This window comes from Choristoneura fumiferana, chromosome 9, assembly GCF_025370935.1.
Source record: "Choristoneura fumiferana chromosome 9, NRCan_CFum_1, whole genome shotgun sequence".
NCBI lineage: Eukaryota > Metazoa > Arthropoda > Insecta > Lepidoptera > Tortricidae > Choristoneura > Choristoneura fumiferana.
In genome coordinates, this window is record NC_133480.1 from 12,090,614 (window position 1) to 12,117,097 (window position 26,484).

At 36.8% G+C, this 26,484-nt stretch overlaps 1 protein-coding gene across 1 annotated transcript in view; it reads right to left on the reverse strand.

Annotated features, from left to right (window-relative positions):
- The window catches only part of LOC141431287 (fatty acid synthase-like), a 46,090-nt gene extending 19,899 nt beyond the window's left edge, over nucleotides 1–26,191 (reverse strand). The window contains exons 1-23 of the mRNA XM_074092401.1: nucleotides 25,929–26,191; nucleotides 18,695–18,887; nucleotides 17,053–17,173; nucleotides 16,626–16,829; nucleotides 15,832–15,948; nucleotides 15,567–15,745; nucleotides 13,839–13,981; nucleotides 12,813–13,016; nucleotides 12,537–12,723; nucleotides 12,269–12,431; nucleotides 12,007–12,176; nucleotides 11,603–11,754; nucleotides 11,269–11,452; nucleotides 11,030–11,178; nucleotides 10,754–10,938; nucleotides 10,552–10,671; nucleotides 10,070–10,179; nucleotides 9,656–9,846; nucleotides 9,352–9,515; nucleotides 7,339–7,596; nucleotides 6,988–7,108; nucleotides 6,160–6,405; nucleotides 5,635–6,069 (exon numbers count right to left, since the gene is read on the reverse strand). Of these exons, the coding sequence (XP_073948502.1) occupies nucleotides 5,635–6,069; nucleotides 6,160–6,405; nucleotides 6,988–7,108; nucleotides 7,339–7,596; nucleotides 9,352–9,515; nucleotides 9,656–9,846; nucleotides 10,070–10,179; nucleotides 10,552–10,671; nucleotides 10,754–10,938; nucleotides 11,030–11,178; nucleotides 11,269–11,452; nucleotides 11,603–11,754; nucleotides 12,007–12,176; nucleotides 12,269–12,431; nucleotides 12,537–12,723; nucleotides 12,813–13,016; nucleotides 13,839–13,981; nucleotides 15,567–15,745; nucleotides 15,832–15,948; nucleotides 16,626–16,829; nucleotides 17,053–17,173; nucleotides 18,695–18,887; nucleotides 25,929–26,099 (4,167 nt within the window). The 5' untranslated portion in view covers nucleotides 26,100–26,191. The remainder of the gene's footprint in view (nucleotides 1–5,634; nucleotides 6,070–6,159; nucleotides 6,406–6,987; nucleotides 7,109–7,338; nucleotides 7,597–9,351; nucleotides 9,516–9,655; nucleotides 9,847–10,069; nucleotides 10,180–10,551; nucleotides 10,672–10,753; nucleotides 10,939–11,029; nucleotides 11,179–11,268; nucleotides 11,453–11,602; nucleotides 11,755–12,006; nucleotides 12,177–12,268; nucleotides 12,432–12,536; nucleotides 12,724–12,812; nucleotides 13,017–13,838; nucleotides 13,982–15,566; nucleotides 15,746–15,831; nucleotides 15,949–16,625; nucleotides 16,830–17,052; nucleotides 17,174–18,694; nucleotides 18,888–25,928) is intronic.
- Nucleotides 26,192–26,484: the final 293 nt, after the last annotated feature.

Consider the following 26,484-nt stretch of genomic DNA (forward strand, 5'->3'; position numbering starts at 1 on the left):
TAGTGCAGGTTCTTCTCAAATTTCGTTTGCACAAAGTGGTGTTCACTGCAGACATCAAGATGATGTACCGTTTCATTTCCCTGCGACCAGAAGACCGTGATTTTCAGCGTATCCTCTGGCGCACCCGTTCTGATGTGCCTGTTCAGGAATTTCGATTATGTACAGTGACATTCGGAGTCGCTTCTTCTCCTTTTCTTGCGTTAAGAACCCTTCGTCAACTCGCTATTGACGAAAGCGCTTCTTTTCCTAAGGCGTCTAAGATTTTACTTTCGGATGTTTTCGTCGATGACGTAATTTCGGGTACGAGTTCTCTTGATGAAGCGTTGCTTCTTCAACAAGAGCTTATTTCTTTATGCCAGAGAGGATCCTTTGACCTCAGAAAATGGACAAGTAACCGTCCAGAGTTAATATCTTCTATGACTAACGCGGAGCCCAGCGAAGCGTTAGCGATTTCCAATTTGGATGGTGATACTTCGGTCAAAGTGTTGGGTCTTAAATGGTTTCCTAAATCAGATACCTTCAGTTATGAGGTCACACCAAGTCCTGAAGCTTGTTCAAAAAGAATCATATTGGCGGAAATTTCTAAAATTTTTGACCCGCTGGGCTTTCTTTCTCCAATAACGCTATTTGCGAAACATTTAATCCAATTACTTTGGATCTCGGGAATATCGTGGGACGAAACCCCGCCAAAATCAATTTCTGACGCTTGGTTTACTTTCATTTCTGAGTTACCCCTGCTTAAATCCATTTCCATTCCGCGTCATGCATTTCCTGAAAGCAGGTGCGTACAAGTCCACGGTTTTTCGGACGCTTCGGAAAAGGGATTCTCTGGGATAGTGTACGTACGCGTCATAGACACTCACGGCAATGTTCATGTCCATCTCGTTCTAGCAAAAACCAAGGTAGCACCGTTGAAACGCATTTCAGTACCTCGCTTGGAGCTTTGTGGGGCTGTACTTCTCTCAAAACTCATTGAGACCGTACTCAGCACCTTTTCGGGTGTGATTTCGAATAATGATGTTTATGCGTGGAGTGATTCTTCGATCACTTTGGCCTGGTTACGATCTGCGTCGTATCAATGGCGTACGTTTGTGTCAAATCGGATCACGGAAGTAACGAGTCGCGTCCCGGCTTCTCGTTGGCACCATGTACGCTCAGCAGATAATCCTGCAGACCCCGCATCACGCGGCGTTTTACCGTCCGGACTTGACCAGGAACTTTGGTTTCACGGTCCCTCTTGGCTTAAACGTTCTGAAGCTGAGTGGCCCGTATCGGACCTTGATTTCGTTACGGACGAAGAAAAGCGAAGTAACGTTCTAGTGACAGCAGTGGACAGCACGGACAAGGCTAATACGGATTTCATTTCTAGATTTTCATCACTTTCTAAACTTCTACGTGTGGTTTCCTATGTTGTCCGCTTCATAAAAAAATGTCGCAAACTTAAAATTGATTCTAAACATATTACAGTACAAGAAACTAAATACGCACTTTTGCGTCTAATCTCCCTTGTTCAAAGTGAGCAGTTTTCTGACGATCTTTCGAAAATAAAATGTAATAAAAATTGTTCAGACCGTTTACAAAAACTGAAACCCTTCGTCGATAGTTTGGGCCTTCTGAGGGTCGGCGGCAGGATTGATCGAGCTCATATATCATACAGCGCGAAACATCAAATTTTACTTCGGAAGGGACATCATTTAACGAGTTTAATAATTGACCACTATCATAGGGTTAATTTACACGTAGGACCGCAGACCTTGCAATTCATTCTTTCTCACGAATATTGGATATTGTCGGCACGCGACGCGGTACGCATGCGCACCCGCCGCTGCGTACAGTGTTTCCGAGCGCGGCCTCGTCCCGCTCCACAACCACAGATGGCGGCTCTTCCCGCAGCGCGGGTAAGATCGTTGCGTCCTTTCTTACACGTCGGCGTAAATTTCGCTGGTTATTTTCACTTGAAGTCGAGTAACATTCGTAACGCAAAAGTGTTTAAGGCCTATGTCGCTGTCATGGTCTGCATGTCGACCAAGGCGTGTCACTTGGAGTTAGTTCCAGATTTGTCCACCGAATCTTTTCTAAACACATTAAGACGTTTCGTGTCCCGACGGGGACTTTGCTCAGACATATATTCAGACTGCGGTCGTAACTTTGTTGGGTGTGATAGATATTTAAGAGAACTGTTTGATTTTCTAAAGACAGACACGACTCAGCTCGAACTTAATGAAAAATTAAGGGACACCGGAATAACCTGGCATTTCAATGTGCCTTACGGAAGCCATCTTGGTGGAATTTGGGAGGCTTGCGTGAAAAGTTTTAAGACACATCTTCATCGTGTGATAGGATCACAAACTCTTACCTATGACGAGTTCAATACCCTTCTGTGTCAGATTGAGTCAGTACTTAACTCTCGACCACTTTGCGTCTTAAGCAATGATCCAAGTGATCCGTTACCACTTACTCCCGCGCATTTTCTCGTTGGGGAACCACTGACCGCGTTGTCCGAGTATGACTTCGGTGATGAGCGACCCAGCCGTCTTCAACGCTGGCAGAGCATTCAGCAGGCTGTTCGTCATTTCTGGAAGCGATGGAGTGCCGAATATCTTTCTCAATTACAACAGCGTGGCCGATGGTTCCGCAATGAAGGCGCGTCCCCGGTATCGGAGGGCTCGGTGGTGGTGGTGCGCGACGACGGCCTGCCACCCCTGCAGTGGCGCCTCGCCCGTGTGCACGAGCTGCATCCGGGTGCTGATGGTGTTACCCGTGTAGTTACGCTACGTATGGGTAATTCTTATACGAAAAGACCTATCGTTAAGATTTATCCATTGCCTGTAGACTAAGAGTCTTAGGTGCCTTTTACTTATAGGTAATACTTAGGTTTAGTATTAGTTAAAATAATTAACTTATTTTAAGGCCGGCGGCATGTTGCGTACTTTCTTCTATTTTTAATGTCTTTCTTTATTTGTTTCGCATCGTTTAGCACATACAAATTATTCATTCTTATTTCTAAACGTTATTCTTAATTTGTAACTGGAATGATGCAATTTGATTTCCGAACGAAGCGCCGCGACAGTGCTGCCCTCCTACGGCAGTTTAATTATATGGCTGTTATTAGCAAGCAACTTCGAATGGCGGCACGCACGTCCCTAGAAATTAATTCGTTTCTGTTCTTCTTACAATTTCTCCTGAAATCCTGAAAGCTTCATTAGCACCGCAGTGTTTATATCTGACCAGTTCAGCCAGTGACCTATGGAGTGACAGACGGGGGCCCCCAGGAAACCATCAGCTCGTCGAATTTGGTGAGTTCGGATATTGTATTATTCCAGGCTCCTTCATATCATTTATTTCTTTCTTACAAAAAATATATCGATACCTAATAATTAATTACATGATAACGAAATATTTCCAAAATGTAAATTTTCCCAATCTTTTAATAAAGTATGCAACCTCGTTGCACGAAAGCCGCTTCTCTTGTTTTTTTTTTATAAAAGAATTCCGTATACTGCTTCTACAGTTGGAATAAATATTTGTTAAATTGAATGAATTTTTAACAAATCTATTTATGCTTATGTAATATAAATCTTAATAAAATTCATATTTAAAGGTTTAATAGCATTTATAATAAATTATACGTTTATGGTCCAACCTTTTTAATGAATGATGATGAGGCTTTTTGCAGTATTAAAAAATAAGTGTGACATTGGTACAAGATCAAATTACAATGCGTGTTATGAGTATGAGATTTGTATTATATCTACTGGACACTTTTTTATGGTTTTAAATGTGATTATTATATTTGCTTCTTAATAATCGGATTTTATTTAAAAAAAATGTGTTTGTTTTGTAAACAGGTAGGTATATGTGGTGTTATATTTAAATTATGTTCTCGCTGCTGAGGTGAAAAATTGTATTTGTCACACGAGATCAATGGTTTTTTTGTATCTCGTGTATTTGAATCTCTTGCTGTTCTCAGGATTCTAACCTAGAATCACTCGCTCACGCTCGTGATTCAATTATAGAATCCTTCGCTTACTCGGGATTCAAAATCAACACTCGCAACAAAAAACAACTTTGCTCTCTTGTTGCACAAATAACTATTAAAAATGTCGTCTTACAACGTCTTGTTGGTTCACGTATTCGTGCAAATGTGAATACCTAACTTTAACTTTGTCACATTTCAATTTTGCTAATGCTAGGTTATACTGAAAACAGCAGGAAATAACTGGGAAGAACGGGCGACAGATATAATCGTGTGGAGAAAAATGGAGGAGGCCTTTACTCAGTCGAGGTCCTTTGTAAAGAAAATATCAATTTGCATGCAACAAATAATAGTTATTTGTGCAACAAGAGAGCAAAGTTGTTTTTTGTTGCGAGTGTTGATTCAGAATCCCGAGTAAGCGTAGGATTCTATAATTGAATCACGAGCGTCAGCGAGTGATTCTAGGTTAGAATCTTGAGAGCAGCAAGGGATTCAAATACACGAGATACAAAAAAACTTTGGTCTCGTGTGACACATACAATTTTTCACCTCAGCAGCGAGAACATCATTTAAATATAACATAAAAATAAAACCCCATATACCTACCTGTTTATAAACGAACATTTTAAAAAAAAATATCATCCGATTATTAAGAAACAAATATAATAATCACATTTAAAACCATAAAAAGGTGCCCAGTAGATAAAATACAAGACCCTCTTGTGCTATATGTCACACTTATTTTTTTATACTTCAAAAAGCCTTATCTTGGGGTCATTAAAAAGGTTGAACAATAAACGTATAATTAATTATAAATGTTATTAAACCTTTAAATATGAATATTATTAAGATTTCTATTACATAAACATAAATAGATTTGTTAAAAAATCATTCAATTTAACAAATATTTATTTCAACTGTAGTGTGGCAGTACCTATACGGAATTCTATTATAAAAAAAGAGAAGCGGCTTTCGTGCAACGAGGTTGCATACTTTAGGTATTAAAAGATCGGGAAAATTTACATTTAGGAAATATTTCGTTGTCATGTAATTTATTAGGTTTTTGATATTTTTAATATCAAAAATTTAATTTAAGATCGTAATCAACACATTTGATCCTATCTCTCGCTTTTTTCGTATTGAAGTGAAATGACAGATCAAAGTAAAGTTCCAATATTTGGAATTCAGTAAGTAGACCCAACACTGTACTCAGCATTTAAAAAATAATAAATAAAAAGTTACTTTGTCTCAAGGAGTGAGCATAATCGCATTTAGCTCACTGATTTCTCATAGCAAAACCTGCCTGTTTGAGGTGCTGAGGTGAAAAATAATTGTAATAATTAATAATGAAATTAGTTTCTAAATTTACACTACCAAATTGATAAATGACTTATCTTTTTATACCAAGCGAGAAATTGAAAATTTTAAATTATAATGTTTTATTAATAATTCAAATAATTTCATTTAATTTATATTATAAAATCAATTATTATCTGAAATATTATTATCAAATAAGAAATTTTTATTTGTATTGCTTTGTTATTAAGGAATAAATGAGTTTTTTTTGCTAGGTTGATTTTTGTGGTTGCTAAAGCTAGATGTAAGTAGGTTCTTTAATTCGCTTAGTTATTAGACTTTTAGGCAGGTATGTAACTTACGTGATAGACGATGTTAAAAGCCAAATCCAAATGGGGTAGTTGATCTAAAGTCAGATTTTCAGATATTTGATCTTTAAATGTTAACAAGTGAACCTGGTTTCGCTCTGAATCTTGTCTCCATTGCTTGATCAGATCTTTGAGCTCCGATACCATTGTATAACTAGCGAATATGATCATCTTGTGGCGAGATGGAAGATTGGCTCTTGCCGTATGCAACAGCTTTAGATCCAAGCTTGTCCGAACAGAAAACGCACTAGTTCCTCTAATGGGGTTAGGTCTCCACTGGATCAATTCAAAGCGTTTAATTTCAGTATTATGTCCTGAAACAATGTTAAAAAGTGCCTTGGGACGAACCCGACTCAAATTGACGTTCTGTTCCTCGGCTGTGATAATAAAAGTGTTTTGCTTCAGTGTTTTGTATAGGCTTTGACACATCTGCAATAAAAAAAATATACTCTGGATGTACCTACTGCAGTATTGCAATTTTTTTTAAAGTTTTACTTTATAGAAAAAGTTGAAACTTACGCTGTCATCAGTCGACAAATTGCTTATTAAAACTAAATCAGCCTCTGTAACAGCATCGCTGCTCACGTTGTCTCTATGTACTTTGTCATATTTCCCAATAATTTGGGATGATTCATCGATATTTATTTTAAAGTCACCGAAAATTGAAGTGTCGCCATTATCATCGTAAATCTCAACGATATTTATGAAGTTTTTGTCGATATTTTCATCAACTATTTGCGCAAACACTTGTAAGATTTGTTTCACCTGAAAATTGTGAATTAGTAGTAGTTTATTCACCAAAGCCAGTAAGGTACAGATTACTAATAGAGTATGCATTTGAGGCACGACGCCGAGCAAATGGCCATAAACCATATGAGTAACAATCTATCCCTTAACCTGTCCTCTCCCAGAGGCACACATTTGTGCCCAAATTCCTTTGATCCTGTTATCCTGGGAGATGACAGATTAATCTGCATATTCCTTCCTACGTGGTCAGAGAAACCACGGACGGAAATTAATTTAGCAGGTGCCTACATATTTTATTAACTTGCTGCAAATTATGTACTTACCAAAATGATTTTAAGGCCTCTTTAATAGGTAAACTGACTTGAAGTGTACTAAAACCCCATGACAAGTTAAGTATGAACAGAAATTTAATAAAGTACCCATATTTTGATAAATTAATTTGGCAACAATAACAGACATTACTTAAACGCTGAATGATTGTCGATATCTGTAAATGTCTCGAGTGTATCAACATTATTCACGAATGATAAAATGAAGTGAACATTGAATACTCAAATAACTTTCCTTTTTAATGTAGGGAATTTGACGCTGTAAACTTACATTTGAATCATTACGATCCGAAAACCGTGGAACAAATTTCAGAACTTTCAATCCTAATTCGTTTTCATCTGTATTAGGTATATCTTGGAATCTTAGACTTTCCAGTAGAATGCCTTCGCATCTGAAATAAGTAACAACAGTTACACCTACCTTAATATTGAAGTGAGGAATTAATTGTGTTTATAAAATAAAATAAAACCTAAAACTAAAACAAATTACTGAAAGAGTAATGAGCAAGGTCCCAAAGCTGCTGGCAGCGTTTCCTCTATGAATAGCCAAGCTAATACTTTGTCCGAGGAAGCTGCCATTTAATTATGTTATTAATTATTCTTAAGTGGGTATTTGTTTTACCTTGTGTAGTCTTGCAGTGGACAAATGTTAATTTTCAAAACTTTTGGATGTTCCGTTTCGGTTTCTGTGTTTTTTGCCATATCATCAGCGTTTATTGTAAGTTTCCTAATGTAAACTGGCTGAGAAATGCCGTTGTGAACCTGCCGTAGAGTGTTGAACTGAAGTATGCCGTCAATGAAAGTCACCCAGTTGTTCTTCCACAGCAGATGTCCTTCAGTGAAATCGGCGTTTGTGTCCTTGATGCTTTGGAATTCATCCCTGTTAATAACAAATAGTTATAAAAGATGCAAAGAAAAAATAAGATTTTTTGCGTGGAATCTCAGTGCGAAAATATTTTTCTGGTTCTGACTACTATGATGTTAAATTACACATTTGATTATCCTTAATTTACCAATAAAAACTAGCGTTTACCCGCGGCTTTGTTTTCTTAACCTATTAGGTGCGTTATTTTGTCTCTTGACCTGGTTGGCAAAAATTAAAATTAAGTACCAGTTTGGTTCTATCAATAAACTGAGCCGTCTGTCGAAGTTAACGGAAAGCAAGAAAAATACGATGTAAACAAACCATGGCAGCATAGTGATTTTACCTTTCCTATGGCCTTTCAAACAAAAGATAATGGATTCGAGCCCTGGCGCATAAATTACTTTTGAAATGTATACCCTGAGGTTTACAGTTAAGGAAAAATATCGCGAGGAAACCTGTACACCTGTGACGAAATTCAATGGCATTTTTGAAGTTCCCAATCCGCTTTGGGCCCGTGTATGAACTACGGCACGGCCCGAGCCCTCCTTTTAAGAAGACATTGAGATGATGATATTATTCTTGAGATCCAGCTATGTATATTAAGATAGATTTGTATAGTAAGATTTATCTAAATCTTTCAAGCCATTTTAGCGAGAAAGAGTGACAATCAATGTACCTATACATACATACACACAAGAATTCACAAACTGCGATTTTTATATTCAGCGGCAAAAATCTGGCCCTCAAGTGTATGCAGTAACAAGTAATGCCATCAAAACATAAGTGTGAAATGAGAGCCACGTTCAATATTATGATATATGCCTTGATTTTTGACTTTAACGACAAAAGAAGTAAGATCTAAATGGGTGCCAAGTGCCAAGGTGCCAAGTTCAATGGTCAGTCCTGAAATTATTTTATAACAACTTGAAATATAATTTCTTCTTATAACTTAGGATAATATATTGAAGCCTAAGGTCGGACTTGGCCAGTTCTCGTATACGAATTATTATTAAGTATCTACTAAATCAGTCGTGGAAGAGCCCTATCTTCGATGGCTAGTTTCTACCAGCAAGCCAAATTTTCGGAAGAATAAAATAAGAACTTACAGCTTTAAAATAATTTCTGGACTGACCATTGAACTTGGCACCTTGGCACTTGGCACCCATTTAGATCTCACTTCTTTTGTCGTTAAAATCAACAATCAAGGCATTTTATCATAATATTGAACGTGGCTCTCATTTCACATTTGTTTTGATGGCATATCGTTACATTTTGTACAGGAATAATTTAATTTACAAATTATAATTAAATGATAAAAATTTACTACTTTCTGATTTATTCCTTTATATTCACCCAACTACCTATCTGGATGCCAAATTTGAACTTTTCATTTGGAACTGGGTTAGTCAGTGATAAAAATGTCGATTTTTGAATGTTTATATCTAAATAAAAATAACCGTTTGAGGTGTGTTTATGAAATTTGGAGCACATATGCATCTCACAAGTCTCAATAAGTGATCCAAATTGGACACGTTTATGTGAAATGGTTTTTGAGTTATGAGGGGTCAAAAGGGGCTCCAAATGGTTCGGGTAAAATTACACACAGTGCTGCTCGCCAGTTCTCTTAGCTTGAACTTGGCTTGACACGCTATCGCGTGTTTAGATTTTGTATGAAGGGTGGGCCAATACTATAATATTCACAGAATATTTTGGTTCGCTTCGCACGTTTTGAGTTATTAATCTGAATTCAATATTAGTTAAAGACTATACCTGTACATGTAGCTTTTGTCACTAAAAATCTTGTAAACATCTTCTGTAGTAAGTGGTGTAACATTACTGGCTGCTGTATTTGCAGTCGTCTCTTTACTATCAGAAGGAGTGACTTTCTCCGCTGAAATGTACCCCGTTGCTACTCGTGAGCCGTTGTCCAAGACCTTTTTTTTTAAAAACAATGTTATATTGACGACGTTATTGGAAACAAACTTTCAAGTATCATTAGCAGCAATAGCAAATAATAGCAAGTTAGTTTAGAAATTACTTTTAAGGGAGAGAAATAGGAAATGGCAAAACAAACCTCGAAGAGTCCCGTCCCGCGCTGCAGCGTGACGGCGAGCCTGAGCTGGCGCGAGTCGTGCAGCGCGGGCTGCGCGAACAGCTGCACGTCCCGGAACTGCACCGACAGCTGCTTGCGCGTCGCGCCCAGCGTCATCGCCAGCGTGTCCCACGCCAGCACGAGCGCGCCCGCGAACGGATATACAGTCGAGCCTGACCAAAGTGACAAGCGTTTTATTGGCTGTTGGGAGTTTACAAGCTCTTGTTTTTTTCGTGGCTTCGTAGGTTCTAAATAAGTTCACTATATTTAAATGCTGATAGCATCTCCTTATGAATGTTCACCACCTTGTTTCATGTCATGTAATATGTAATAACGGCATATGAAATTCAATACTATAATAAAATGAAAAAAAAAAATAGACAACCGTTTTATTACCATTGATCCTGTTTCCTTGCAAATATTTATACTCTAAATCGTGTATTGACATCACAAAGGTGCATGTGGCAGCCATTTTTCTTTGTGCGCCAGCGTACAGTGGCAATAACCTGAAATATTCAACATGATAATGAAATTAACTACGAGTACTAACTATAATCACACTAACTTCGACGATTTAATTAAGTTACGAATAGGATTTTGGGTAGGTATTTTGGCCTGAAATTGTCAATGGTGACACTTCTGTATAACAGGAATCTATGACACAGGTAGTTTTACTTAATTTAATAGGAAAGTAAGTATTTACCAAGTTACATTATGAGCCCACTCCACCAAATTGCAAGTAGGTATATACATATGTCATATAAGACTATCTACACGAAAGTACGTCCGACTAGCGGCAAAAGTAGGTAATCAATAATGCTAAGGTAATGGTTTTATACTAAATATATATACATGATACAACTTGATTAAGTAATTACCAGGTTTCATTGTGAGCCCACTCCACCAATTGCGACAAATGTGGTGTGCCAGTCGAAACCGGAAATTCCACTTTCGGGTACAAGACACGAACATCCGGGTAATATCCCTCCATGTAAATTCTGAAAGTTAAATATCATTAGGAATCCATGTTTTGTAGGTTTCCTTCTTCGGAATTCCTTATTGCGTGTCTGTTGAACCTACTTGCCAATGGCTTCGAGCAGGAAGCGCGCGTTGTCGGGGTGGGCGCGCCTGGTGAGCGGCACGTGCGCGCAGGAGGGCGGCAGGGAGCGCTTGAGGATGGCCTGCAGCAGCCCGTGCGGCGCCACCTCCACCAGCACGGCCGTCGCCGGCACCAGCCGCGACGTCTCCTCGAACAGCACCGGGCTCTGCACACACACAACACACCAACATTACATCTTATACACATAGCCTCAAGAAAACAACGACCTGAATAACCGAACTATGTATTGTCGTTACCAAAAGGTTATTCGTGTGGTACTCGGCTGAAGAATATTGGGCGGATTCTTCATTCCACTTGTCTTGAGGTACAGATGTCGAGACCCATTTCTCGCTGCGGAGCTTTGGAGTTTTTATAACATCAGACAAGTATTTAAGCAGGCCAGGTCCTAAAAACAAATTTTTAATTTTAGTTACAGAATCCTTTTTAACGTTATCATGTAATCACAGTTACCTAATTTTGGGCGTGAAATAGGTACCTGCTTCGGCAATGTACCGTGAATGGTACGCTATGTTAGAACAAGGCACTTCCTTTGCAAAGATTCCTTTCGCAGTCAGCTGAGCCACGAACTCTGTCATGATTTCGGCCGGGCCTGATATAGTGCTGGAATCTGGCCCGTTGTGGCAGGCCACTTCAATTTCCGGCGGACACATCTTGGAAACCTGTTTATTTGTGACAAGAATATAATAAAAAAAATCTTGTGCAACTAGGCAGGACGTAATATTTCATGAAGATGAATCTCTATCATTGAGAACTTTCAAAACAGAGTTAAAACGTAAAAGTTCGGTAATAATTAAAATTTGTATACAAACTTCTTCAAAACCAATGCCAACGGCAGCCATGGATCCGCGAATGAAGGGAGTCTGTATGGAGACGAGTCCGCGACTGTACGCCGAGAGAATCATTTCCTCTGCCGTCAAACAACCGTCGGCGTATGCACAGCCCAGTTCACCCACGCTGTGACCTTTAAGAATAGATCGCAATTAAATGTTTCCAATATTCATTCCAAAGATAAATAAATTGGAATCGAACAGATAGATACGATACAAAACAATTACTGTTTATTGAACACCAACACATAGTATGAAAACACAGGTATATACAGATTTTCTATGGTAATCAATAGGCGGCCTTATCACTTCAGAGCGATCTCTTCCAGGCAACCTTTATGATACGCAGAAGTAAGGATTAGATTTCGAATATACGAGTATCCTACCAATAATTTTATCTGGAACCATTTTTAATGCGTGCAAAATGTCAGTCAGGCCGATTTGGACAGCGGCTATTCCGACAAACGAATGCAAGATGTTGTCGTAGATCTTCTTGTCGGGTGACGTTATTATATGTACTATATCGATTCCCTTTGGCTCCAAAACTTTATGGCATCTGTTGAAAGAAAATTACGATATAAGTGAGTCATTTACGAAAAGCTAGTCTACTACTAATAATGAGAAGAAAGCGACAGAAATATACTAAACCGTTCAATAGCAGCTGAAAAAATAGGTATGCGCATGAGTTGTGCGCCCATGCCGGCCCACTGCGAGCCCATCCCGCTGTACACGAACCATAGCGGCCGGTCGCCCCCGTCGAAGTAGTCTGCCTTTTCACTTAGGCTTACAGTTTTATTTTCTTTGTCTGTTTCTGCAAGAATATTAGGAAATTAGTATTAGTATTTTTTATTACCGACATTCAATTAGAGAAGTGATATTGACCTTGTGGTCCTGTATGTATACGCCTGGTACTTACCTAAAATAACATAACCCCTTCCTAAATGGCCACTTATTTTTGCTGTGTGTATATTTTGCAACAGTGCTAGCTCTTCAGGGTCAATGGTCCGAGATTTAAGATCATTGATAACTTTTTGTACTGCTGAATCCTGTCTGCCCGTAAGCATTACCAAGCGCGGAAGATTACATTGATATTTGTTTAAATCCTACAAATAATGTTGAAAGGTTTTTATCAGTAACTAATTGATTTCGGTATGGTAGGTATATTTATGACAAATATATTTCTTAAACAGACCTTTTGCTTGTAATGTCCGTCCAGAAGAACATGAGAGTTGATACCAGTGATTGATAAACCATTGACTGCAATATAAGTTCTCTTGATGGGTTTGTTGTCGGACAAGATCTCGATGCGTCCCTCTCGTAATCCTTCTACGTCTTCTCGTGGATTAGAACAATGTAGGTTGCCAGCCAACTCGCCTTTGTGGTAGCCTAAAAGGACCTGAAAAATACGATAACTCTCTATTGAACATCCATATCCTCAGCATTGCAGAATATATAAAGAAAATATAATTTTATGAATTAAATTCGGGTTTCGTTCCGCGTACCTTGATTTTAACGTAGCTCGATATTTCGGCACAGTTGCAATGCAAAACCCGAATTCAATTCATAAAATTAGTAATGACCGCGATAGTCTAAAATATTTTGAATTAAATATAATTATAAGGTAAGCAATAAGCGGACTTACTGCTGCTGAGGACAACCTATAACAAAACAAAAAAGACGGGCGTACGAGTAGATCACACCAAGTGGAGCGAATGCATACAGTAAAAAAAAAAGCTATACCAATAGATAGATAGATAAATATATATGGATAAATAAACAGCAACATGTGAATAAACTAACTGTAAAACTTCTGCATAAGATGACATATCGCTCCCTAAGCACACACCCAAAGAAGACAAAGCTTTACCACGTCTTAAGCTCATCAAGTTCCACAACCAAATAGCTTAAACGGTTGAATATAAATAAAATTAAGTGTTGGAAAGGGGGAAAAGTACAGTAAAGATAACGTTCTGTAAGCATCGAATAGAAGTAGTGTAACTATATTTTTCTTTGATGTAGCAAAGAGTTACAGGGTTAAAGAGAGAAGGAAGAAACTGCGAGTTTCAGCGAGAGCAGATAACGTGTGATAATTGGATATTGTTCATGGTTCATTATTACATTCCTGTGTGTGCAGTATCAAAAATAAGATAAACAAAATTCGCAAAGGAGACTATGTAATTATTATGTAATCAAATCCAAACTAAAATTATATACATGCCTTGGTGACAGCAGTTATTCCTGCCGCGGCCTCGCAGTAGCCGACGTTAGACATCACGCTACCAACTTTCAACGGCTCAGTTCGGTTCTGACAGAATACTTTATCAAACGCTTCGAGTTCCACTTTGTCAGATTCTTGATCGGCTGAAAATAGTTATCTTGGTTATACCTAGTAAGTTTGATGCAGAACAAAAAATGCGAACCTGCATTTCAAGCCATATTATTATGATCAAAATCAAAACGCTTGAAATTTCGACATACTTTTTATCGAACATCAGTTAAAAATCAACGTTTCCTATTTTTTCATGTCATCGTCGAATATTCATTAACTCGAATGATTAAAATAAGTATTGTTATATCACTGATTTTTAATTTCTGGAAATATTATTTAATAGATACCTACCTAGTTTATTTGGCAGAACTTCATTTCATATTTTATTATTTCATACTTTTTGGAATAAAATTTATTTATTTATTTTTGTAGTGATTTATTTTTGTTAGGGTCGCAGTTCCAACCTAACCTAACCTATTTTTCTAGTAGCAATTTATTTTTGTCGGGGTCGTAGTTCTATCTAACTTAACCTAACCTACTTTCCTGGTAGCGATTTATTTTTGTTGGGGTCGCGGTTCTAACCCAACTAAACCTATTTTTCTGGTAGCGATTTTTTTTGAGGTCGTTGTTCTAATCGAACCTATTTTCTGGTGTTTTATAATAATACGTGGAAGAAATAAACAGCGATATTTAGTTGCTCTGTCTCATGAATAGTTGATGAAATGTATTTTTAAGCAAATAATAATCCTTCTACTGTTTTGCTAATAATTGTTTTAATATGTAATGAATAGTCGATGAAGTGAAATTACTCCAATAGAAAATATTAGTATTGAATATTCTTTGAATGTTGTTTCATCTATGAAACGAAATTCGATAAATAGTTTGTCGACATTTCAAGGGGCACCCGATCAAAAGACGCTCTGTATTTTAGAGAAATGTTCTTGGCTGTATTTGTTTTTCGTAAGCTTTCTTAAAGTAGGTAAGTACAAAAGAAAATTAGTTCCTTTTTACTTCTTGGGGATCAAACTAGACTTTTTATTTTTTTATTTATTTAATAAAGCCATAAATTATATGTATAAGGTACATGCTGATGTTATGCAATACAGGTAGAATCAATATAATTTTACCCAGTGGGTGTAGCTAGATACATTTCACTTAATAACTAACAGTTAAAATTATAATATTAATTTAAGCTATAGGGACATAACTCGATAACAAACTTTTTCAGAGCTGGCATAAATTTTGTGTGTTTGAGTGACTTAATTTCTACAGGTAATGTGTTATACACTTTTGCAGCCACGTAAGTAGCGCTGCGCTGGTAGATGGTTGTCGTAGCAATAGGGGCCCGGACATCGTAAGCAAACCTCAAATTAAGTCTGATGCTATTAAAATTGTTTTTTGGAGGAAATTTATTTGCATTTCGAGAGACTAGTTTGCAGAGCTCTATAACATACAGTGCTGGAATTGTGGGCAAACCTAGTTTTTTAAAAGATGCTCTGCATAGAACTTTTAGAACATGAGAAGTGAGAACATAGTTTTAGGGTTTTGTACCTCAAAAGGGAAAACTTTTTTATATGCAAAATCATAATATTGTGTGGTATTTACATTCATTACATAGTATGACTTAAAAAATTTAATAATTGGAGACTTAAAAGATGTGATTAAGAATATTTCTACCTGTCCCAGCGCCTTCGACATATTCAACTTCTTCCGGTGATATTTTGGCTTCATCATAAAAGCTATGTAGGAAACTAGTCATTACATCTAAGTCACGACCAAACCCATATTTTTGCCCAGTGTCTGTTTTCCTCAATGAAACGAATGAATTTTTAACGTGTACAACATCAGCGTAAATTCTGAAATTAATCAAATGAAATGTAAAATATTTGTTTTTATATATTTTTATCAGGTGAGGTCTCAGGTCACATTGTTTTAATCGTACCTTAAAGCATCACAAGCTTTTTGTAGGAAGAGAACATTGATGGCCTCGGATCTTACGCAGCCATTCGCGCCTTGATCGTAAGATCTCGTGGCACCGTCCTTGCACAAGTTTATGGTTCTGAAATGAAAGACAGGTTTAAGCAAATACTTATTACTTGTAAGATATTAATAACAAAACTAAATGTCCACCTCTCTGGCTCGAATTTTCTTGCCGATTCGTAACCTGCGTGAAACATTACTTTCGCTGCTAGCGTGGTAACGTTCCGAAATTAGCTTTATCTTACACTACTTAAGGAATTTACCTTAAGGTATATACATATGTTGCCACGTTTAAGTTATTGCTATCATTGTAAAAATAAAAATAACACTAAGGTTAGTTTTTATAGATTATTTCATCTCGTCGATAGTTACAAAAGCAATAAGGGCAAACAAAAATAAAATCTTTGAAATAGACGGTTATAATATTAGTTATCTATCTCTTGATTTCATGTCAATAATTGAGATACTGAAAAGAAATAACGCAAAAACTACGAAAATAATTTCCACATTTCACAACCTTTTCAAAAAGGTGCAGATTGTTGTTACTCTTTTACGAGATAATTCAAAACAATTATAATAATTGCGGAGGAGGTTGCCGATTTGCTGCACTAACATAATTTAGTAAGAAACTTATTGTATTGCATGGATAAATAATAACGCTATGATAATAATAACAGTACTGTGCCGTGGCGTGTAGCGTGGTAGATAGCTAGATAATAAAAACTTTGATAGTAGTAAGAAATGAGAATGAGTAACCTTCCATAGTGAAAGGAGGTCTGCGGGTGCAAACACACGTTGGCTCCTCCGACGATGGCAGCCTCGCAGTCTCCGCGCGACATGGCCAGGTAAGCCTGCTCCAGAGCTACTGTCGAGCTGCAGCAGGCCGCGTCTATAGCTTGCGACGGCCCTTTAGCGTTCAACCAGTAGGAGATTCGGTTGGCGAACATGGATTTGTTACATCTAAAAATAATTAGTTGTTAAAGTTAAAATAATTAACTTTTTTTGGAGCCAGTTAAATTTCGCAGTTTTATTGGGTGGTTTAACTTCATATTTGTATATTTTTGAACAATTTTGGAGTAAACATTGGAAATTAGCTAAGTTTTTCAGATACGCGGTAGGTATAGCAGATAGGTATTTACATAAGCATTTGTAAAGTTCTTTTGATAACCAAGTAAGTACATACCCTGCAATTCCGAAACCGTTTCTGCTAGTTGCAACGTAGAAAGTTGCCTTTTCTGTTTCTGACAGACAACTTCCAATAAATACGCCGATTTTTTTTCCAGAAAGTTGTTCCGGATTCACTCCTGTTAGATCAAAATACTCTTTAGCTACTAATCTAATAATATAATTATGTACGTTATAATAACCTTACTTAAGTCACAGTACAAAAAAAAGGAGCAGTAAACCGCCTTCATACAAACGGCCGGAACGCGAGTTATATCTTCGCGTCATGAATTCTCAGCATACCTCGGCTGTGATTGTGGACTTATACCGATTAATTTATCTAGACGGGTGGCTTTTCTGCGACTTTTATCCCATTTTGCTTTTCTACCGCATGATGGGTTGGTGGCTTTTAAACGGCTTTATTCTTATTATTATGGAGATGTCCTATGTTTTCCCGGTATTCGCTGACAATCTATTTTAAGAGGGCTAAGAGAACCAGGCGCGCGGCGCCCTTAACACCCCCCAACCTAAGCTGAACTCTATTGGATATGCTTAACCATATTAATGTGAGGTCAACTCACGATGGTTATGCATTTCATCATCCTCAGCTGGAGGACGTCCACTGCTGAACAAATAGCTCGCCCTTAGAATGCCACAATGAATGACAACTCCCCACTTGCATCCACCGGCTTCCCGCAATTCTCACGATGTCTGTTAAGAGCATTTATTCCTGCTGAGCTGGCAACGTTGCATTTTTGTTAGTTTTTCTCGATTATTCCATAAAAATTGAATGAAAATGAATAATGTTGTCTGATAGAACACCTCTTAATATATAAGTTAATGAGTCTACTCCAATAATTATTCGTTATAGACTTTTATTATGTTTAAAAACCGGTCATACACAATAATTCGTTTTTAGACATAGATAAAGCTTTTCGCACATCCCAGAAGAGGCGCAAATACTTCTCCGTAACTAATTTGTAGGTAACAAATATACCTACATAGTGATGAAGTCAAATAAAACTGTTTAAAATATAATACGTTTTATGGTTTATGAAAATACCGTAAAATGCATTTTTGTTAAACACTACTTAGTCCATTCCTTCCATAATTTCCTAAAGTTCCTAATCCTTTCCCTACTTTAAATTTCATGTGACATTATCAAATCAAATACATAACTGAAGAGTGACAGTTAGTAGAGTAGGCAGCCCTATCGCGCGTTTGTGTGCCGAGCCGGCGTAGAGGTAATTATATCAAGAGGACGCTGCCGAGACGGAATACTCGTACTGCTCCTTTTTTCTACTGTGCTTAAAGTATAGCAAACCTTGGCTTATCGGTGATACTTGGTAATTCGGTGATGCTGCGTCATTATCTTACGTTGAGCTCATAATAGTGAATTGCAAGCAATTAAATCACCGCCAACCTGATTGTAACCATCAAAACTGACAACTGCCAACGATTTTATAGCTCGCATTTCCTCATAGTGAGATCTGTGTAAGATAATAGAGCAGTATCACCGATAAGCCAAGGTTTGCCTATACTTGGAATTTGACGTTTAGGGTGAGACCAAACGAATGTAATGTTTTGAATTCTGAGTCGCGTATTTACGGTCACACCCTTAGCCTTAGAGCAAGCTAAATAGCTTAATAAATATTAAGTACCTGCATCATAAATAGCCTGATAGGATTGCTCCAGTACTTTCCGCCCCATTGTATCCATGCTACAGCAGAGATGGTAATGAACTTTAAAGAACTGAGCGTCAAACTTATCCAATTCCGGAACCACGCCGACGTATTGTGGGACTTCAGGATTATCATACGTCCAGCGAGGGTTTGCTTCCGAGAGGAGATCCACCTGAATTATAATAAAAACTATCTTACACCTCTATTGTATAATATAAAATTTTAAGCTTTCGCCATTCTCGCTCATAAGTCGGGACTTGATCGAGAACTATTTATTACTATAGTACGAGTATGCAGGTGGTAGGACCTTGTGCAAGGTCCGCCCGTATTGCTAACACCATCTTGCTCGCTAATCCTGCCGTGAAGCAGCAGTGCTTGCATTGTTGTGTTTCGGTGTGGAGAGTATATAAGACAGCCGGTGAAATTACTGGCACTTGAGGTATATATCCCATCTTAGGCCTCTAGGTTGGCAACGCGTCTGTAATAACTCCTGGTGTTGCAGATGTTTATGGGCAGTGGTGATCTCTTACCATCAGGAGACCCACTTGCTCGTTTGCACTCGTTTGAATAAAAAAAAAGAGTATCACAACTTCACAACAAAAAGTTGGAAAACCGCCGACATTGTCGCTTCAAAGTTCAATGTCTCAAAAACAGCTAAACCGATTTTGATAAAACATGTCCAAGAACCATCGCTAGAAACCCTGCTTTCAAGTAAAAAAACTGCATTAAAATCGGTTCACCCATTTAAGAGCTAAGGTGCCACAGACAGACAGACAGACACACAGACACAAATAGCCGTCAAACTTATAACACCCCTCTTTTTGCGTCGGGGGTTAAAAATGATCTCTACGTTTACGAGTCGACTCGGCGAGGCAATTTTGGCAAAAAATAGTTCGGCATTAAATCCCGATAAATACTAGTTACTTTATGTTCTGTATAATTTGATACAATTATACATAGAATAACTTTAATCAATTTTTCACTTCTCATGCTCTTAAAATCTTATGTTCTTAGTTTAGTCTCTGCCCATCGGGTTCCTTATTAATCTCTAGGGACTAAAGTACTTTTTTTATTTATTTACTTTAGATATGCCTAAACAGCCACAACATTTGCTATTTGAATTTTGAACAGAAATGTCCATTACTAGTATTGAGCGTACGTTTTAAAAAAGTAATATAGGGTGGTCTACCATCCTAAAGTTGATAATCGGTTGCATGTCATAAAACAATAATGTAAATAGACGTGTCTTTCAACTTGAAAGTTCGACTTTAGCAACATATTCAGTTGATAGGAACTTGTTTAAAAATTGATAGACCGCTTATTTGGCTGACGGAACCTCCCATAGACGTAAAGGGGGAGGGTGATTTTTTTTGCTCTCGTCTATCCATATAGTGTGGGGTATCGTTGGATAGGTCTTTAAAATCATTGCGAGGTTGTTTTTTTTTTGTTTTTATTTATAAAGCGCTTATAAGGTGCTTTATTACATTACAATCTAGCCTATCTAGGCTAATAAGCAATTTATCTTTAACTTAAACTATCTAATCAGAATTTAATCTAAGAAAATGTCCATTGGCAGTTCTTAGTTCCTTAAGGGGAAGACTCTATGTTCATGTGTTCTTTTGTGCACTGCAAACATTTTTATTCACTAGTCACTATTCTAGCACTACACTAATTCAAAAGGCTTAGTTCTTTTGAGTCGTCTTTTTAAGTCCGTGTTGTCGAGAAGCTGGATTGCCTCGACGTTCACATGTTGGTGAAGTCTTTTCTCGTGACTTTCTGCGTATTTCTGTATTACTTTAGAAACGAAATCCACTTTGAGGTCCCGATGGAGGTCGTCATTCCTAATATACCAGGGTGCGTTCACAATATCCCTGAGCACTTTATTTTGGAATCGTTGTATAATTAGTATGTTACTTTGTTTGGTGCAGCCCCATAGCTGTATACCATACGACCATACCGGCACTAGGACTTGTTTGTATAGCAATAGCTTATTGTGTAACGATAGTGTGGAGTATCTTCCTAATAGCCAGTACATTTGCTTGTATCGTATTTCGAGTTCTTGCCGTTTTTTTTTACGTGAGCTTTCCAGCGTAGCTTCGTGTCTAATGTCATACCGAGGTATTTAGCTGTGTTTGCATATGGTACTTGTTGTTGATTTATGTTTATGGGTTTATATGATAACATTCTGTTAGTGAAATCAATATGAATGGATTTTGACTCGTTCAGTTTGATTCGCCATGTTTTTGTCCAGTTATATACTTTATCTACTGCTGCTTGGACATTTTTCACTGCTTCCTCGTGATTGTGACCTGTCGCCATTATAGCAGTATCATCAGCGAAAGTAGCCATTGTAGTTTTTTCCAGTTGAGGGATATCACAAGTGTATAAAAGGTACAGGACCGGCCCTAAAACACTTCCTTGTGGTACTCCAGCTTTGATTTCTTTAAGTTCAGAGTACGCGTTGTCTTGTCTTACTCTAAAAAATCTATTTGATATGTAGGATTCCAATAAATCCGTGAATTGCTTGGGTAACCTTAATTTTAATTTATGAATTAAGCCTTCGTGCCAAACCTTATCAAAGGCTTGAGCTACATCTAAAAATATGGCTGAACAAATTTGTTTACTTTCCAAACTTCTTTCAATTACGTTTGTTATTCTATGAACTTGATCTATCGTAGAGTGTCATTGCGAGGTTGTGAAGACGATTTTTCGGTTCAGTAGGTAATCCGTTAGCAAAATATTCAACTTTAAAGCACAAATTTTATTAAAATCGAGCCCCTAAATAAGGTTTAAAATACAGAATGACTTCAAATTGGTAATACAAAACACTTGATTGTGACTCAGTTAATGCTAAATAGTATACTACATTAACACTGTTGTTAAAATTAGCTGGATTTAATCATCGCTAATTTTCTAATAAAACAAATAGGTAATTAAAGTCCCGAAGTGTGGTTACCCTACATTAAATACCTAACTGTCATACTCATACCTGTCACTCGATGTTATCAATGTAAGTTAACTATAGATATCACCATGAGTGACACTCGTGTAACTAAGCTGTTTAGTCTTAAGTACCCTGATTCATTTATGGTAGTAAATAATAAGCGAATTAATTTAAATAAAATCATTTATTATTTTATTTATTTACTTATTTATTTGGGAAACAAACAGCATATACAGGGTTATTGGTAATTCGAAGTATTTCCGTTAAGATGTGATAGGGGTGACTATTTACGATAATTTTAACCCCCACATGCATTACATATGCAAAAGTGAACCATTTTTGAGTTATCACGTTTTTTGGCTTATTTCAAAATAAGTCAAAAATGCAACATCAAAAATTTATTTTAAAATAGTATCAATTTAAATCTAATATTTTCTTCTGATTTATAAAAACGATTAAACACTGCCGTAAAACGAGGCTACTTTGCACCGATGTTTGCTCCAAATTTCGTAATCATTGTTTTATTTTAAAAATTATCTTTTGCCCGCGACTTCGCTCGCTTTAAATTTGTGGTAACTGTGCGGGATATATATGAATGACTCTTTAGATCGATTTAAAAAAAAACTTCCACTAATAGAAAGCTACCGTTCTACTAACATGGGCTACTTACTTTTCCCCGGAAAATTCACTAATAGAAAGCTACACAGTTTTTGATTGACTTAATAATCTACTTTTATCCCGAGAAATTGTAAAGTTCCCGCGGGACATGAAAAACTGTTTAGATCTATTTTAACATTCTTAATTGTCAATAAAAGACATTGTAGTTGTAGTTTCTATTATTGAAAGAATTTTGAAAATCCAATCCAAAATTCCGCGGATATATTGCATTTTTCCGAAGAAAAGTAGTTTTTAGCAATCAGGGATAGATAGCGTAGCTTTATATTTGTAAAAGAAATAATATTTGAATCAGCTCAGTAGTTTCAGAGACTATCCCCTTATTTGTTTATTACACAGAATAAAACAAAGTTTAGATATTTCCTATCCTATGGACTTTTCTAAAAAATCTTTCCTTAGTGCACCCCCATGATACTTTAGGTACATGTGGGCCAAATTTCAAGTATCTAGCACCAGTAGTTCAGGCTATGCGTTGTCTGTCAGTCAGTCAGTCTTCATGGTGCGATTTAGGTTAGGTTAGTTATCTACTTATAGATAAATTATTATGTTTCGTAATGAGTTAATAGGTTTGACGTAGGTAGGTACTTAATGTTTATTTTAGTTTTTTAGAGCACACTTAAATTATAGCACATAATAAGTAATAAGTAGTGTTATAGCTTATTTAAAAAAAAAAAATATTTTCAGCTTTTTAGCTATATATTTTATCTCATCGAGTCATGTGTACTTCAAAACTGAACGTAAATGTAAAATTTCGTTTCTGTGCTACCAAGCCTTGAAGAGTTCCGTAATGAGCAGAAGACTTTGGCTGCAGCATCAGGTGGCGTCTATATATTATATAAACGCATTGTCATTGAAACTGAACAATCATGTAGAGTTTTTTGTTTGTGCCATTAACTTTTGAGGAGTTCCCTTCTACGGAGACGATCCTAGCCAGAATGAGCAGGGTGTCACTGCCAAATGATTGAATTGTTACCAGATTTACATCAGTTTGCCAAATCCCCAGTCTCTAGTTTTATTAGTTAAGATTCCGAACTCTACGTCCCTATGAGGCCGTGTCCTTAAGAGTACAAGAGTACCTACTACTACGAATTTCCGCCTGCTTACTTTATGATATTTTTTTTTCAGTTTCTTTGATATAAGTTCCTAGTTGCTATGTATTGTTGGAGAGCTAAGTAAACGGTTATGTTTTTAAAATAATCTGCAAGCCAAGTTTCATAAAGTTTTTTTTTTGTTTTTGAGGCATTTTAGTGGAAGAAAATCTCAAAAAATATTGAAATAAGTAATATAGTTTTTCGTCTCGCATTTTTAAATTTGGACTGATAATTGTTGTTTTGATATTGATAAATAACCAGTGTTTAATCATTTTATAAATCAGAAAAAAAGAGATTGAAATTGATACTTTTTTTGAATAAATTAATGATGTTGTTTATGACTTATTTTGAAAAAAGCTAAAAAACATGATAACTTAAAAATGGTTCATTTTTGCATAATGCATATTATGGGGGTTAAAATTATCGCAAACAGTCACCCCTATCACCTCCTAACGGGAATACGTCGAATTACCAATAACCCTGTATAACACAGTTGATCATAATATAACTTAGCTGATACATAAGCCAAAGCAGTTTCCACTTATAAAGAAATAACATTTATGTTGCTCGAGCGAGCGTACACATTACAAGTAATAGGAATGCAAAACAAATTTCCAAGCAAATTTACAAACCAAAAAATTACAGTAACAGTTTAAATTTATAATAAGTAGATGTATTTTGTAACTAGTTTTTAAGTTTTATTTACTTACCGAGTAGGTATCGTACCTATATTATTATTTCAAATAGGTAAGTAAAAAATGCAAATAATAGCTATTTATTCACTTCTTTACCAGTGCTGTTACAAATTGATTTAAATTCATGCAAAACATAACTGCATCCGAGAATAAATCATTATGTTTTTTACACGCTCTTAAGAGTAGTCTATTTCTCGCATATGCAGTACGACTGAGGGGAACGGCAAATAGAATAGACGAACGAGTTTGTCGTTTGGGGCATCTAAAGAACATTTTTGAAAGTAAATTTAGGGAGTCAATACGTCCATTAATAATGTACAGAAATGTCTGGTCTTTGATATCACGACGCATTTCAAGAGACACGATACTCTTATATTTATATTTCCATTTCATGCGCCTTATAAATTTGTGTTAGATATTTTCTATTGCGTCAATATGCACGTGAAAGTGAGGGCTCCAAACAGTAGATGCGTATTCCAAATTTGAACGGAGAGAAGTTGCATAGTCCTGGGGTCTTTAAAATCCCTACCCTGGCAAAAAATTAACCCCAACATTTTATAAGCTTTTGAAACTATTTTATTAACATGAGAGGTAAGTTGCAGTTGAAGTCATTGATTTTATAATAGAAAATATTTTTGTATCGTCGGCGTATAACAAAAAATTGGAACGATGAAAGCAATGGGAGCCTTCAGGAACACCGGACGAAATAGGAATAAAACTAGAAGTGTAACCTTTGATCGCTACTGCTTGGGTTCTATCTCGAAGAGAAGAAGTTAGCCATCTCAACAGATTACCGTCTATTCCAAACATTTCAAGCTTTTTAACTAGTACTTATTGAATGCGAGATTTTGTCAAATGCTTTCGGGTAGTCCGTATAAAGTCCACTTAAAGCCCTTATCCATTGCCTCTAGTGAATAGTCTATTAGCTCACAAAGATTTGACTCTGTCGATCGTTTGTTAATAAATCCATGTTGCTGCGAGATAAGCATTGGTCTTATAGCTGGGTGATAGCTAGTGGTGACTGTATGGGAAGTAATGGAAGATTGATGGAAACACGGGTTAAATGATAGGTTATTTAATAGGATTAAAGGACAATATTATGTATTGAACCGACAGATCGGGCAAACAAATCACAACTGACAATCAACGTAAAAACATATTAAAAAAGCAAGTGTCAAAAAGTATAGTTATAAAAAGGTCATACCGCAGCCAGTCGCCAACACTGGGTAAATGTGATAAGCGATTTTTTCAAAAAGTTTAGGGATGACTGATAACTTTAAGATGCCACGGTAACTTTTAATATTATGTTTGTCACCACTTTTGAAGATAGGAGCTACTAATGAGCACTTTCAATATTTTGGCATAATACCAGTTTTTAATGAGGTATTACATAAAACGGAGATAGGAAATTTTAATGTATCACGGCAATTTTTCCAAAACACGGGATGTATACCGTCGGGACCCGCCCTTGGAGGTACTGAGATCTTTAAGATAATTATCCACAATGCTAGAAGTTATGTCAATATCACTGATAATACTGTCTCAATATATCCAAGTATATCCGAGATAACTTAGTTGTGCAAGAAACATCATGAATATTTATGGTAGTTTCATGTATAATATCCATAACAATTAATGATATATACTGTCAAAATTTTCTTCGTATCACGATTCAAAAGTTACAACACTTATGCCCTGTGACAGACGGAAAGACCAACAATGAAGGCTTACTAATAAGGCCCTGTTAGCACTGTGTGTTTAAAAAAACCTCTAAAAAACCTCTAGAAAAATCTTAAAAATTAACTTACCCGGTTATAAAGAGCATCACAGAGCTCTTTGATGTGATGAGAACTCGGATAGAGACCAGACATGCCCGAAATAACGACTCTTTGGCCATTCAAAGAAGCGCTGTCTACCCCTCCACCATCAGATGGAAGTACATGTTCCTGTAATGCAAGCTCTTGCGGAGTCGGCGCCATGATACTTCACTTATTACCGTTCGACAATAAAAAAAGGTCTGTAGAAAGGTACGGGTGTCTACCATAAAGCCCGGCGACATAGACAATGGCTTACTACATTTATAGCACACGTTTAAACAATGGTGGTGTAGAAAACATGGAAATTGATTAATCATATACTTTATTTTCTTGTTTATTGCTATCATTCTTATTGTATGGTAAATTTTAAAAAGGTTAACGGTTCAGAAATATTTAAACAAGTGGATGTCGGGCGGATGCTATGAAGGTTTCGTGTCACGGTTTAAAACTGTTAGGCTTCCATAGACATGACAAGGAACCTTTATGGCTATACCTGGAGACTGGAGACGCTCGTGCGTTACACTGGCCAGCATTTGCCGCACTTATC